Consider the following 12,500-nt stretch of genomic DNA (forward strand, 5'->3'; position numbering starts at 1 on the left):
GGAGAGGACGAGTGCGAGTATGAGAGCCGCCTTTTCCATAAATTTATCTAGCATACGTGTTCCAGGAAGAACAGAACAATAACTACGATTACAGGTATTTTTTTTTTATTGCTGTACTTTAAAATAATAGAATACAGATTATATACACCTATTGAAAACCCCCAAAAGACTAAATTTAGACTGAAAACTCGAGGAGGTCAAAGGAAAAGGACCAAAAAAGAGCTATTACAGAAACAGATACTATTTCCAGAAAATGACTGAAAAAGGATACACTTCAACGATGGTACAATAGAACCCGTCAGTAAACACTCATGGGCAAAAACAAAATACGAAATACGAAAATACGAAAACTAATTTAAACATTCCCTTTGAAAAGGCCATTTGCCCCGATGTGTAAAACACTTGTCTCACTCTGAATTTCGTGACATAGGAGAAGAAACATTCTGATCTTAACTACCAAAGTGCAAACAGTGCCTTAGGAGCTAGTTTCTCAAAAGAGTCAATTGGCAATGTTGCTTGGAAACTGCCGGGCAAGTGAAAACAATAGCTTTATTATCCCTTAAATTAGCATGAAAACACTAACCTACTCAAAAGATCTTAACATTAAAAGTACCGCAACTTACGAGGCGAAGCAACTTTCCTTTTTTTAGTAAATGACTATACCTATAACCGTCGTTATCCAGCAAGGCAAAGCAGTTCAATGAAATAATCGCAGCTACAACTTTATCGTTTAACAACCTCTCATTAGGCTTCGGTTGTTTTTGTGGTATGCTAATTTTCTCCTCTCATAATTTAAACCTTTTTTCGGACTCCAGAGGAACATCCTTTTTGTGAAATGCTTTTGAAGCCGTCCGGTAAACTCGCACGTCATGTTTAGTCTAAAACCTGATAAAACATTCCTAATCCTAGTTAAACAGCACGTAAACTTTATCTGACGTCTTGGTGTTTCTGATAACACAGGGCGGAGGCGTTCTGCATGCCATAGCAAATTATGAATTTCCCCTGTACTTAATCATATGTTAAGGGTGTCGAAGCAGTTATATCATAAAATAGGTTGCTGTTGTTCATCATGGTGTTACGCTAGTATTGAAATATATTGCAAAGATAGAACATGCATTCGGCCTTATCGCCTGAACAAGACTATGGCAGACTATGTAGTCGAAAACTCTCTATATAAATCGGAATTGACTAGATCGTGAGACAAGAAAATACTACTTCAATACTACCTCAAATTACATTTTCCGGGGGACTTCCTAAAGATGGCCATGTGCTATGCCTTGAAGTAACTTAAAGGTGATTTTAGGTATACTTTAAATTGAATTCTGTGCTTGATTAGGAGCCAATTATATTGTTTCAATAAAAAAGGCTTTATGTGCCATACATTTTGATGTACATGTATGATATTTCGAGAACTTTAAAATATCTGAGCATTCACTCATCTTACAATGGTCTGGGGCCCTTTTGGGGTTTACCTCGGAGTAAAAACCTGTGAAACTTTTTCTTTGTTTTGTTAGCTCGTGGTAGGGTTAGGTTATTGTTTGCTGTGTTTTTGCTCTTTTGTTTTCCTTTGTGTTACGTCATCTGTGAGTTTCACAGGTTTTTAAACCGAGGATGACCCCTCTTTTGTCACACCTGTCGATAACGTTCTGTCTTGAAATTTACCTAAATGGTAGAGATGCTGACCTTTAATGGGAGACGTTCAAGTGTGCCCTTTCCTTTGAGACTGGCAAAGACTGAAAATTTTATATATCGTTTAATCCACTCTTTGCAGTTAGAACTATGTATAAACTGAATTATCAAGCGGTATCATTTACAAAACTATTAAAAATAATTAAGGTATACTAATGTAAAATCTACATAATAATTAATCTAGAAATCTAAAAGTTATAAAATCATTAGCTCTCTTGGTTCTTGCCTCCTGGCGAACGGACTTTTCACTCCCAAATCTAAGATTGTAAGGAACATTATAAACATTAGCCTGAGGGCGGAGTTTCCACGTCGCAATGAACTTCCTACTTAATGTTTCTCGCCTGACTTCTAGACTTGGAAGGCCAGATATGGTCAGGGCTTCCTTATAACCAACACCCGGGAGTATTACCTTAAGGGCTCTCCTTTGTATAGATTCTAATTTAGATGACAAATATTCAGGGATGTCTTGCCAAGCAGCCACGGTATATTCCAAAATGGATCTGACAGAGCACTTATAAATATTTAAAATATTGCTATTCGCTACACCAGCTCTTTTAAGCACTCTTAGGGTATATAAACGTTTGGCGGCCTTACAATAAATATAGTCTATATGGTCATTCCATTTAAGATCGTCTCTGATTTTAACAGCAAGTAATTTAAAAGATGAGACACGTTCGAGCTGGTGATTTCCAATACAAATAGGTGGAATTACAGAGTTTGGGTACTCCATAAAATTTATCAGCATTTCATAACACTTCCGAGGGTTTAGCTTCATCTTATGGGCAGTACAAAATGAATGTGTGTCTCTAACAGCCAAATCGAGAAGGCTTATTGAATTGCGAGGCAGGATTTCTACAACTGTGGTATCATCAACGTATTTTGCTCTCACATTCCAATCCTTTAAGAGGCTATTTATCATAACTGAGAAAAGGGTGACACCCATCTTGGTCCCTTGGGGTATACCTCCATGGGTATGCTTCCAATCCGATAAGACATTTCCGATGCGCACGGCTTGAGTTCTATTTGTTAAAAAAGATCTTATCCAACTGAAAATGTCGGCTTATCCACTGGCGAATCTTAATTTCTCTGCCATAGGTTATTTGCAACCAATATAACAATGCTGCAATGAACAATTGCTGGTGTACGAACAAAAGGAGTTAATTATGAGAGATCTTTTGTTTTCGTCCACCGACATGGCGGCGATGACCACCTTCAAGAAATCTGGAGTCTTCTTTGATTTACATGTGAAACGTTTGGGGTACCACGGAACGATTAACTCATACTCCAGTTCTTCGAAACAAAACGCCCGATTAACGACACTAATGCTCGCTTGAGGAAGGCAGCACGTCCCTGTTGATTGGGGCGCTTATAGATCCCAGGGGTTAAATACCCGCTGACGCCTCACTGAATTTGATCCTGTTAGTTCTTGGCTCAACTTTTCAGCTGCAATTGTAAATAGTCAACTGGTTTGCCTCCTGGCATTTGGGATTTCCAATTAACAGTTGTTATTGTTTGTTGCTGTCGTTTCAGTGGACCTGAAAAAACCCCGTGGAGTGTGGTCGTGTTTATTTTTGTTTTCTTTTTATTTTTAAGTTCTTTGCTTATTTTACGCCTTTCTTCAATTTTGGGTCGAAGTAAAATGCCAGAGTTGGAAGGTATTAGCGTAAACCTGCACGTATTAGACTTATACACCTAAACATCGGCCCTTCTGTTAATGCCAGAGAGTGAAAGAATTTCATGCCTGTTTGTCAAAAAGAAAAGCTGTTCTTCTGGCATGTCAATTGACTTGATGTGATTCCTAAGGGAATCTTTGCTGACGTGATTCTCTTCATTTTGGTTCATTAGCATACTAGTTTGCTTGGGGTAAAAGAACTTGTTAAACTTTAATAGTTAAATCTCCAATATGAAGCCTTCTAGCTTTAATTAATAACAAGCCAGTTTTTAGCCACCAAACCCTAGTGATATCTTGGGTAGCAATAACATCTTGGGTAAAATGTCAAATTTTCAGAGTATCATTACACAGTATCGCGATCAATTTTTCAGAGATAGCTCATCATGCAATGCACTTTCAATATTCAGTACCTTACTCTCGGCTAAATGATAAGAAAAAAATAGCCCGGAGCCAACGAGGCAAAGAAATATATTAAACAAGGATTCCCCTAATGAATTTCACATGATTTTTCGTTAATTACACTTTTCCTGGCTGTTGTCAGCACAGTGCTGATAATAAAATGACTGACGTACTACTGCAGGGGCACCCAACGAGAATATAGTTCAAAACCACTTAGACATAGCATTGGTAAACGTATTTTAGTATTTAAACGGTAGATATAGGCATATTTTTATTCCCTAAAAATTTTTCATCTTTTCGGATTTCCTAGCTGAAAGTCTAGTGATACGAAAATTATAGGGATCAAAACTTACCTTTTCGAAAATTTCAGCTAGAAAAAAGTCTCCCGAAAATTCTAGGTGAGCTTTTTAGAGTAAAAATCCGTTAAAAATGGGCAATGGTACTTTGTTTTAGATGTTCGAAAATCCTAGGACAGGCAGGCAAGCAAGAAATTTTAGAACAAATGTTTCGAAAATTCTAGATCTCAAATCGTCTTCCGAACAGATATTTTCCGAAAATTGACGTTGGGTGCCCTTACTACTGCAAAGGCTGGCAAAGGTTATTTTACAGTCTCTGTGCTTGGATAAGCACTTCCATAAGTAATCCAAGCTTAGCTTGAATTACGTATGGAAGTAAACAACAATCCAAGCTATGCTTGGATTACTTCAGGATAAAAGATGGTTCTCTGCATGTGGCAATTTTAATTGTAATTGTAATTTATTTATTTATTTATCCACGGTGAAATTCATTCACAGTATTTCAGTTAAATTGATAACAGATTATATTCTAAATTATAAAATTCAATAGTGACTTGAAGGTGATTTTAGGTATACTTTAAATTGAATTTTGTGCTTGATTAGGAGCCATTTATATTGTTTTGATAAAAGGCTTTAAGTGCCATATATTTTGATGTATGATAGCTCCGGCGACAACTTTAAAATCTCTGAGCATTCACTCACCTATCAATGGTGTGGGGCTCTTTTGCCACACCGGTCGATAACTTTCTGTTTTGAAGTTTTCCTCAAATGGTAGCGAAAATACTGAGGAAACGATACTACGTAAATAATCCCTTGAGAGGAAATGTAGCTACTTGTAAAATATGAAACCCAGAAAGATTGAGGAAAATAAAAGGGAATCGAGTAACATTCAATATTGCTTTTAAAACCACGCTAAACTGCGAGCCTGTGCAGCTAGCGCCCCTCACCTTTGCGAAGATTGAAAATATCGGGTTCATCCACTGGCGAATTTTAATTTCTCTGCTATAGTTTGTTGGCAACCAATATAACAATGCTGCAATGGACAATTGCTGGTGTACGAACAAAAGGAGCTAATTATGAGAGATCTTTTGTTTTCGATCCACCGACATGGCGGCGATGACCACCTTCAAGAAATCTGGAGTCTTCGTTGATTTACATGTGAAAAGTTTTGAGTACCATTCAACGATTAACTCATACTCCAGTTCTTCGAAACAAAACGCCTTTTTGATGAGATTGTCTAACCTCGATTAACGACACTAATGCTCGCTTGAGGAAGGCAGCACGTCCCTCTTGATTGGGGCGATTATAGATCCCAGGGGTTAAATACCCGCTGACGCCTCACTGAATTTGATCCTGTTAGTTCTTGGCTCAACTTTTCAGCTGCAATTGTAAATAGTCAACTGGTTTGCCTCCTGGCATTTGGGATTTCCAATTAACAGTTGTTATTGTTCGTTGCTGTCGTTTCAGTGGACCTGAAAAAACCCCGTGGAGTGTGGTCGTGTTTATTTTTGTTTTCTTTTTATTTTTAAGTTCTTTGCTTATTTTACGCCTTTCTTCAATTTTGGGTCGAAGTAAAATGCCAGAGTTGGAAGGTATTAGCGTAAACCTGCACGTATTAGACTTATACACCTAAACATCGGCCCTTCTGTTAATGCCAGAGAGTGAAAGAATTTCATGCCTGTTTGTCAAGAAGAAAAGCTGTTCTTCTGGCATGTCAATTGACTTGATGTGATTCCTAAGGGAATCTTTGCTGACGTGATTCTCTTCATTTTGGTTCATTAGCATACTAGTTTGCTTGGGGTAAAAGAACTTGTTAAACTTTAATAGTTAAATCTCCAATATGAAGCCTTCTAGCTTTAATTAATAACAAGCCAGTTTTTAGCCACCAAACCCTAGTGATATCTTGGGTAGCAATAACATCTTGGGTAAAATGTCAAATTTTCAGAGTATCATTGCACAGTATCGCGATCAATTTTTCAGAGATAGCTCATCATGCAATGCACTTTCAATATTCAGTACCTTACTCTCGGCTGAATGATAAGAAAAAAATAGCCCGGAGCCAACGAGGCAAAGAAATATATTAAACAAGGATTTCCCTAATGAATTTCACATGATTTTTCGTTAATTACACTTTTCCTGGCTGTTGTCAGCACAGTGCTGATAATAAAATGACTGAAGTACTACTGCAAAGGCTGGCAAAGGTTATTTTACAGTCTCTGTGCTTGGATAAGCACTTCCACAAGTAATCCAAGCTTAGCTTGAATTACGTATGGAAGTAAACAACAATCCAAGCTATGCTTGGATTACTTCAGGATAAAAGATGGTTCTCTGCATGTGGCAATTTTAATTGTAATTGTAATTTATTTATTTATCTGCGGTGAAATCCATTCACAGTATTTCAGTTAAATTGATAACAGATTTTATTCTAAATTATAAAATTCAATAGTGACTTGAAGGTGATTTTAGGTATACTTTAAATTGAATTTTGTGCCATCAAGAGATTATGATGCCATATATTTTGATGTATGATAGCTCCGGCGACAACTTCAAAATCTCTGAGCATTCACTCACCTAACAATGGTGTGGGGCTCTTTTGCCACAACGGTCGATAACTTTCTGTTTTGAAGTTTTCCTAAAATGGTGGCGGAAATACTGAGGAAACGATACTACGTAAATAGCCCCCTGAGAGGAAATGTAGCTACTTGTAAAATATGAAACCCAGAAAGATTGAGGAAAATAAAAGGGAATCGAGTAACATTCAATATTGCTTTTAAAACCACGCTAAACTGCGAGCCTGTGCAGCTAGCGCCCCTCACCTTTGCGAAGACTGAAAATGTCGGGTTCATCCACTGGCGAATTTTAATTTCTCTGCTATAGGTTGTTGGCAACCAATATAACAATGCTGCAATGAACAATTGCTGGTGTACGAACAAAAGGAGCTAATTATGAGAGATCTTTTGTTTTCGTCCACCGACATGGCGGCGATGACCACCTTCAAGAAATCTGGAGTCTTCGTTGATTTACATGTGAAAAGTTTTGAGTACCACTCAACGATTAACTCCTACTCCAGTTCTTCGAAGCAAAACGCCTTTTTGATGAGATTGTCAAAGCTCGATTAACGACACTAATGCTCGCTTGAGGAAGGCAGCACGTCCCTGTTGATTGGGCGCTTAGATCCCAGGGGTTAAATACCCGCTGATGCCTCATTGAATTTGATCCTCTTGGTTCTTGGCTCATTTTTTCAGCTGCACTTGTAAACAGTCAACTGTTATAAAAGGTTGACAGGCCTACACGACTCCCTTGTACGTGGTCTGGTTTCTGTTGCCTTTGTCATAATGTTGCTCTCTTGAGTACATATTTGAATGGACGCCTCTTTTAGGCGGTTCCTGTAGGATTCATTTAGCAATGGTTTTTGCCCTGTGATGCTTTACATTTGAATTTCTACACTGCTGTGTGATACGTTTTCTTTCAAGAAAATAGTTGGTCTCGAAAATAATGTTTTTAGTTTCTTGGTGTTGACTTTCTCAGCAGTAATGTGAATGTGACCTTATGGCCTCTGGCTTTTGCGCTAATTTTAATTCTAGGCTCGACCGATATATTCATCGGCGGTAGAAGAGAGTGATCTTCTGTTCTTAAATGTTTGACCCGGGCCCGGGTTCATTTTGTTTTTCTTAAAATTCTTTCACTCGTTCTTCTGACTTCTTCAGCGTGTTTTGGTTTTTGGCCATGGTCAGTAGCTGTCCTGCTTGAACCTCTGGAGTTAATTCGTTCTCGTCGATACTCTTTTGATATTTGATGTCAATGTCTTTAGGTCGCTTCTTTGTAGAGTCATTAAGATAACCCGACTCTAGATGGAGGTTCTCTGGCATATTATTTGGTCAGGCAATTTGGGATTTCTAATTAACAGCTGTTGTTGGTTGTTGCTTTTGTTACATTGGCCCTGAAAAGCCCCCGTGGGGTGTGGTCGTGTTTTGTTTTTGTTTTTGTTTTGTTTTTTAAGTTTTTTGCTTATCAGACTTATTTTAGGTTGACAAAGAGCGTGGAAAGTTTGCTATCAATGGACCCAAGTACAACACATACTTAATTGACCACTCCCCATAGGGGCTTTTCAGGGCTAATATAATGAAACAATCACCAAAATGACCAAACAGAACAACAGCGACAACTGTTAAGAATCCCAAATGGCCGAAGGCAAAGCGGTTGGCTCGTTTGAAGTCCAGCTGAGTTGAACCAAGGACTTCCAGGATCCCAGTCAATGTCAAACGACCGTTATTTGAATGACTTGAAAATAAAGTCAAGACGATTTTTATCGTTTATCTTTGTTGCCAAGTGCTTTTCAAAATGGTAGAAAATCAGCTCGTGAATCATCGGCTGAGTGTCCGCTGCTCACGTATTCACTGTAGGATTGGAACGGACTTAATTCTTCGTACCTTTAAAAATTACACGTAAAAATCGGCTTTTCTGCTCATTCCAGAGAGTCAAAGAATTTCATGCCTGTTTGTCAAGAACAAAAGCTTTTCTTCTGGCATGTCAATAGTCTCACTCGCAGCCGTTTTTTGGATGTCACGCAACGTTCCCCCAAAAGTAACTTTTGGGGGAACGTTGCGTGACCTCCAAAAAACGGCTGCGAGGGAGACTAGCATGTCAATTGACGCGAGGGGAATCTTTGATGACGTCATTCTTTTAATTTTGGTTCTAGTTTGCTTGAGGTAAAAGAACTTGTAAAGCCTTTTAGCTTTGATAACGAGCCAATTGTTAGCCATCAAGACCTATATAAATTAAATCTTGGGTGCCAATAACATCTTGGGTAAAATTTCGAATTTTCACAGCATCATTGCACAGAGATTCCGGTATATCGCGATCAAATTTTCAGAGGTAACTCATCATGTAATGCACTTTCAAGTTCAGTGCTTTATTCTCGGCTGAGTGACAAGAAAACAATAGCCTAGTACTAATGAGGCAAAAAAGTAAACAGGAATTTCCCTATAGAGCGTTTTCACTCACGTGACTAAAATAAATGCTAATTTGATAAACCAAAAGAAACTATTTGCATAAAAATAGAGGATTAGTTTGGAACACCAACATGGCCGCCGTTTCTTTGTTTTGGAACACCAACATGGTTGCCGTGACGTCATGTGAAAACGTTCTATAGAACTTCACATGATTTTCTTCAATTAAACTTTTCCTGACTGTTGTTTCCCTGCTAGCAGAGGTATTTTTTTTCTTTTGCCTTCGGTGGGCTGACGAGTACGCGAAAAGACATCTGTGCCATGGGTCAAAACTCACTGTGTTGAGCATGCTTGGCGGTTACTTAGGGACCGAATCCTCACGTGATACTTCATGTTGTGTGGACTCACTTAACATCAGCGGAATTGCTGTAAAGGAATGCGCAGGACACAGCGGGCTCAAGTCACAGTCAGCAAACATATCATGGGGCATGCGGTTTTAAGAGTTCCGTCCATGGTTGTGGACGGCGGTTGGATCAATGTGCGTTTCAAACCATGGCAGAGGTCTCTTTGTCAGCCCAGCGAACACAAACGAAAAGAGACCTGTTGTAGCAAGGAAGACTGCAATCTCGTACCCAGAGTCCTCTGGCTTTTTGGCCAGCGGGTGAGCGCCCGGAGAGACTCTGGGATAATCGACTCCATTTTCCCAGAAAACGTGGGTTCCGGTCTTATTACGTATGCTTGAGTTAAACCGGAAACAGAAAAGAGAAAACTGTAAACAGTAGAAATGGCGGGTTGAAAGTGTTCGAGAAACAAGAATTTTAGCCTTACACACAAAGAAACTGGAGAAATGATCATTGGCTTGCTGTAAGAGCAAGTGAAGATGAAAGATCACGAAACCTCTGACGCTTTCGGTGAGTGTATTCTTAGTGTTTCAGCGTACATTCCATCGTTCAGAATGCAATGAGAATGCCATCGTGCAAGCAACACGATCGACAATTTTTTTGTGGAAACGACACGAAAGTTCTCTTCTTCTACAATTTGATGTTTCCGGAATTCTGAATGGCTTCGACAAGACCTTATTCCACGGATTTCTCCTCAAAGAGACTGATGTAACGTTTTCCCACGGTACTTTTGCAACAGCAACAGTAATCACTTTTTAGCAGCGTGGGAAAATTCCCGTGCGGTGTAAGACATAATTCAAACCTCGTCGTTTTATTATTTTTGTGATTTATATATTTCTGAGGTAGAAAAAATCAAACAGCACTGAAACTAGTTTTAGATTTTGAAACTCCCTCCAAATTCTAGGGCTCCCGAATTGCTTACTGACTTCCTGTCGGACTGCCATTGTTACGCAAGCGGCTAATCAAAAATATAGTTCAAGTCGATTATCCCAGAGTCTCTCCGGGCGCTCACCCGCTGGCCAAGAAGCCCGAGGACTCTGGGTACGAGATTGGGAAGACTGTTGTCAGCACAGTGCTGACAATAAACTGACTGAAGTACTTAAAAGGCAAAGGTTATTTTACAATCTGGGTGCTTGGATAAGCACTTCCATAAGTAATCCAAGCTATGCTTTTGGTTTCTAATATGGAAGTAAATAACAATCGAAGTTATGCTTGGATTACTTCATGATAGAAGATGGCTCTCTGTGGCAATTTTAATTTTACTGTAATTTATAATTAAGTAAAGTACGATCGTCCGGGTGAGTGTAGTCCTGAGAAGGACTGTTTGAGATGACATTGACTGACGTTTCGACAACCTTAGCGGAAGTCATCTTCAGTGTCAAGTGATTTGTGTGACGTCAGTAGATACTATAAGAACTCCGGTCGTAGATGTCATTGTTCAACTTATTCGTCATGTTATTGGTCGACTGTCAGTTGACCCTAGATGTAATTGGCTGGCTGGGAAGACTTAACAGTGGTTGGTGCGTTTCCAGTATGACTTCTGGGTTCAAACCATTTACGATTTTACTGTAATTGTAATTCATTTATTATCATTCACCTGATTCTCACTATTTGAGTTAAAATGATAAAAAGTTAAAATTATAAATTATAAAATTCAAAGTTATCGTTATCGTGGATTTTTGCCATCCAAGAAAGTACCTGGCTCGTTATCAACGCTAAAAGGCTTAAAAATTGGAGATTTAATTAAAGGCTCTTTCCATTTGACAGAACTGACAGGCCAGACCAGGCATTTGGAAGGACTAACTCTACAACGCCTTCAAATTAACACTCTTCGAGAATGATATACACTACTCCGGAACAATGCGAGGGATTACTATGCCTGTGTTCCTTCAAATTGTTGCATTTTCTTTGCAAACTGACGTGTCTAGTGGCCGGCCAGTTCTGACAAAAGGAAAGCGCCCTATGTTTATCAAGCCCTTTTACCTTTTGACGTCAATTCGTAAACAGCTTGATGCCTTCAGTGAGCAAACGTGTATGTTAATGAAAGAAAATGTAAACAATGACTCGCCAGCAAAGATTCTCTTATACCAGAGGCAATTATTTAATTGGCTACTAGGAGTAACCAAAGGTTAGGAAATGAGGGTTGGACGATTGCAAAATGAAACACACCAGAGAATCTTGACTCTACAGATGTATAGCACTTGCATCACACATTTGCTAAGAATTGTTATTACAAGCTGAAGAACTCGGCCTAAGAACTGATGTTGAAAATCTGGAATGGATCACATTTTTCAGATCAGTGAAATATGTCAGCTTATGTCTGTAAAGATCGAGTTGATCTAAGAGAACACAATGGACACATGATGCTCACAACATGATTTAGTCAATAAAACAAATATACCTAATCGTATAACAACAATGGGAAAGCTATAAATGTAAACATTCTGTCAGCAGGTTTCTATAACGTATGTGTGTAATTGGTTGGCCTTTTATCACGGTTTTTGTCGCCATTTTGTTCAGTATAGGCAAGCGCGTGAAATAGTCTATCATTCAAACGACAGTATGCATCTGTAAGGTCTCGTGAATCAGTTGAAATAACTCAATATGCCCCAGAGAGAGAGCTTCTCTTTGAATTGCAAAAAAAGCTCAAAAATACCTTAAGTCATTCCCGTTTTGCCTTTTGTTTTGATATTAGCTTGGGTCTCTTGTGCATGCAATTGCCAGGAATGAACTTGAAGCAGCGCTTATCGCAATACCTACCAGTCCAGTCTTTGTAATTTCTGGAGAACTGACAAAGTAACGATGATCTAGGAATCGGCTAACATACTTCTGGGTTTGTTATCTTTTCTGTCTGTGCTTTAATAAGTTGAAGAGTTTCCGCTTAGGATTTGTTCGGAAAATGAAACAGTAGCTCCAGCGTAAATCTATAACATTTAGACCATGATTAACACTCACGTTTAGTATGTCAAGAGGTTGCAATCTTGAATGTGATTAGCCGCCAATGGATTTCTCAATTCGAGTAGTTTTAACTCAATGCGAAGGACACAAAGTCGTCCCTCCTTCCAAATCACAGTAAAATCCCGGCACGTGCACC

The 12,500-nt window shown here is 38.8% G+C and overlaps 1 protein-coding gene across 2 annotated transcripts in view; it reads right to left on the reverse strand.

The window, feature by feature from the left end:
• Window positions 1-12,498, reverse strand: part of LOC138002933 (uncharacterized) — a 21,569-nt gene extending 9,071 nt beyond the window's left edge. Inside the window, exons 1-2 of one of the 2 annotated variants that reach the window (XM_068848895.1) lie at window positions 6,873-6,959; window positions 6,628-6,688 (exon numbers count right to left, since the gene is read on the reverse strand). In XM_068848895.1, the coding sequence (XP_068704996.1) occupies window positions 6,628-6,688; window positions 6,873-6,902 (91 nt within the window). In that variant the 5' untranslated portion in view covers window positions 6,903-6,959. Of the gene's footprint in view, window positions 1-6,627; window positions 6,689-6,872; window positions 6,960-12,361 lie in introns of those variants that run through there. The other variant, XR_011123384.1, reaches the window with a different exon arrangement.
• Between the last annotated feature and the right edge of the window lie 2 nt (window positions 12,499-12,500).

This window comes from Montipora foliosa, chromosome 5, assembly GCF_036669935.1.
Source record: "Montipora foliosa isolate CH-2021 chromosome 5, ASM3666993v2, whole genome shotgun sequence".
Lineage (NCBI taxonomy): Eukaryota > Metazoa > Cnidaria > Anthozoa > Scleractinia > Acroporidae > Montipora > Montipora foliosa.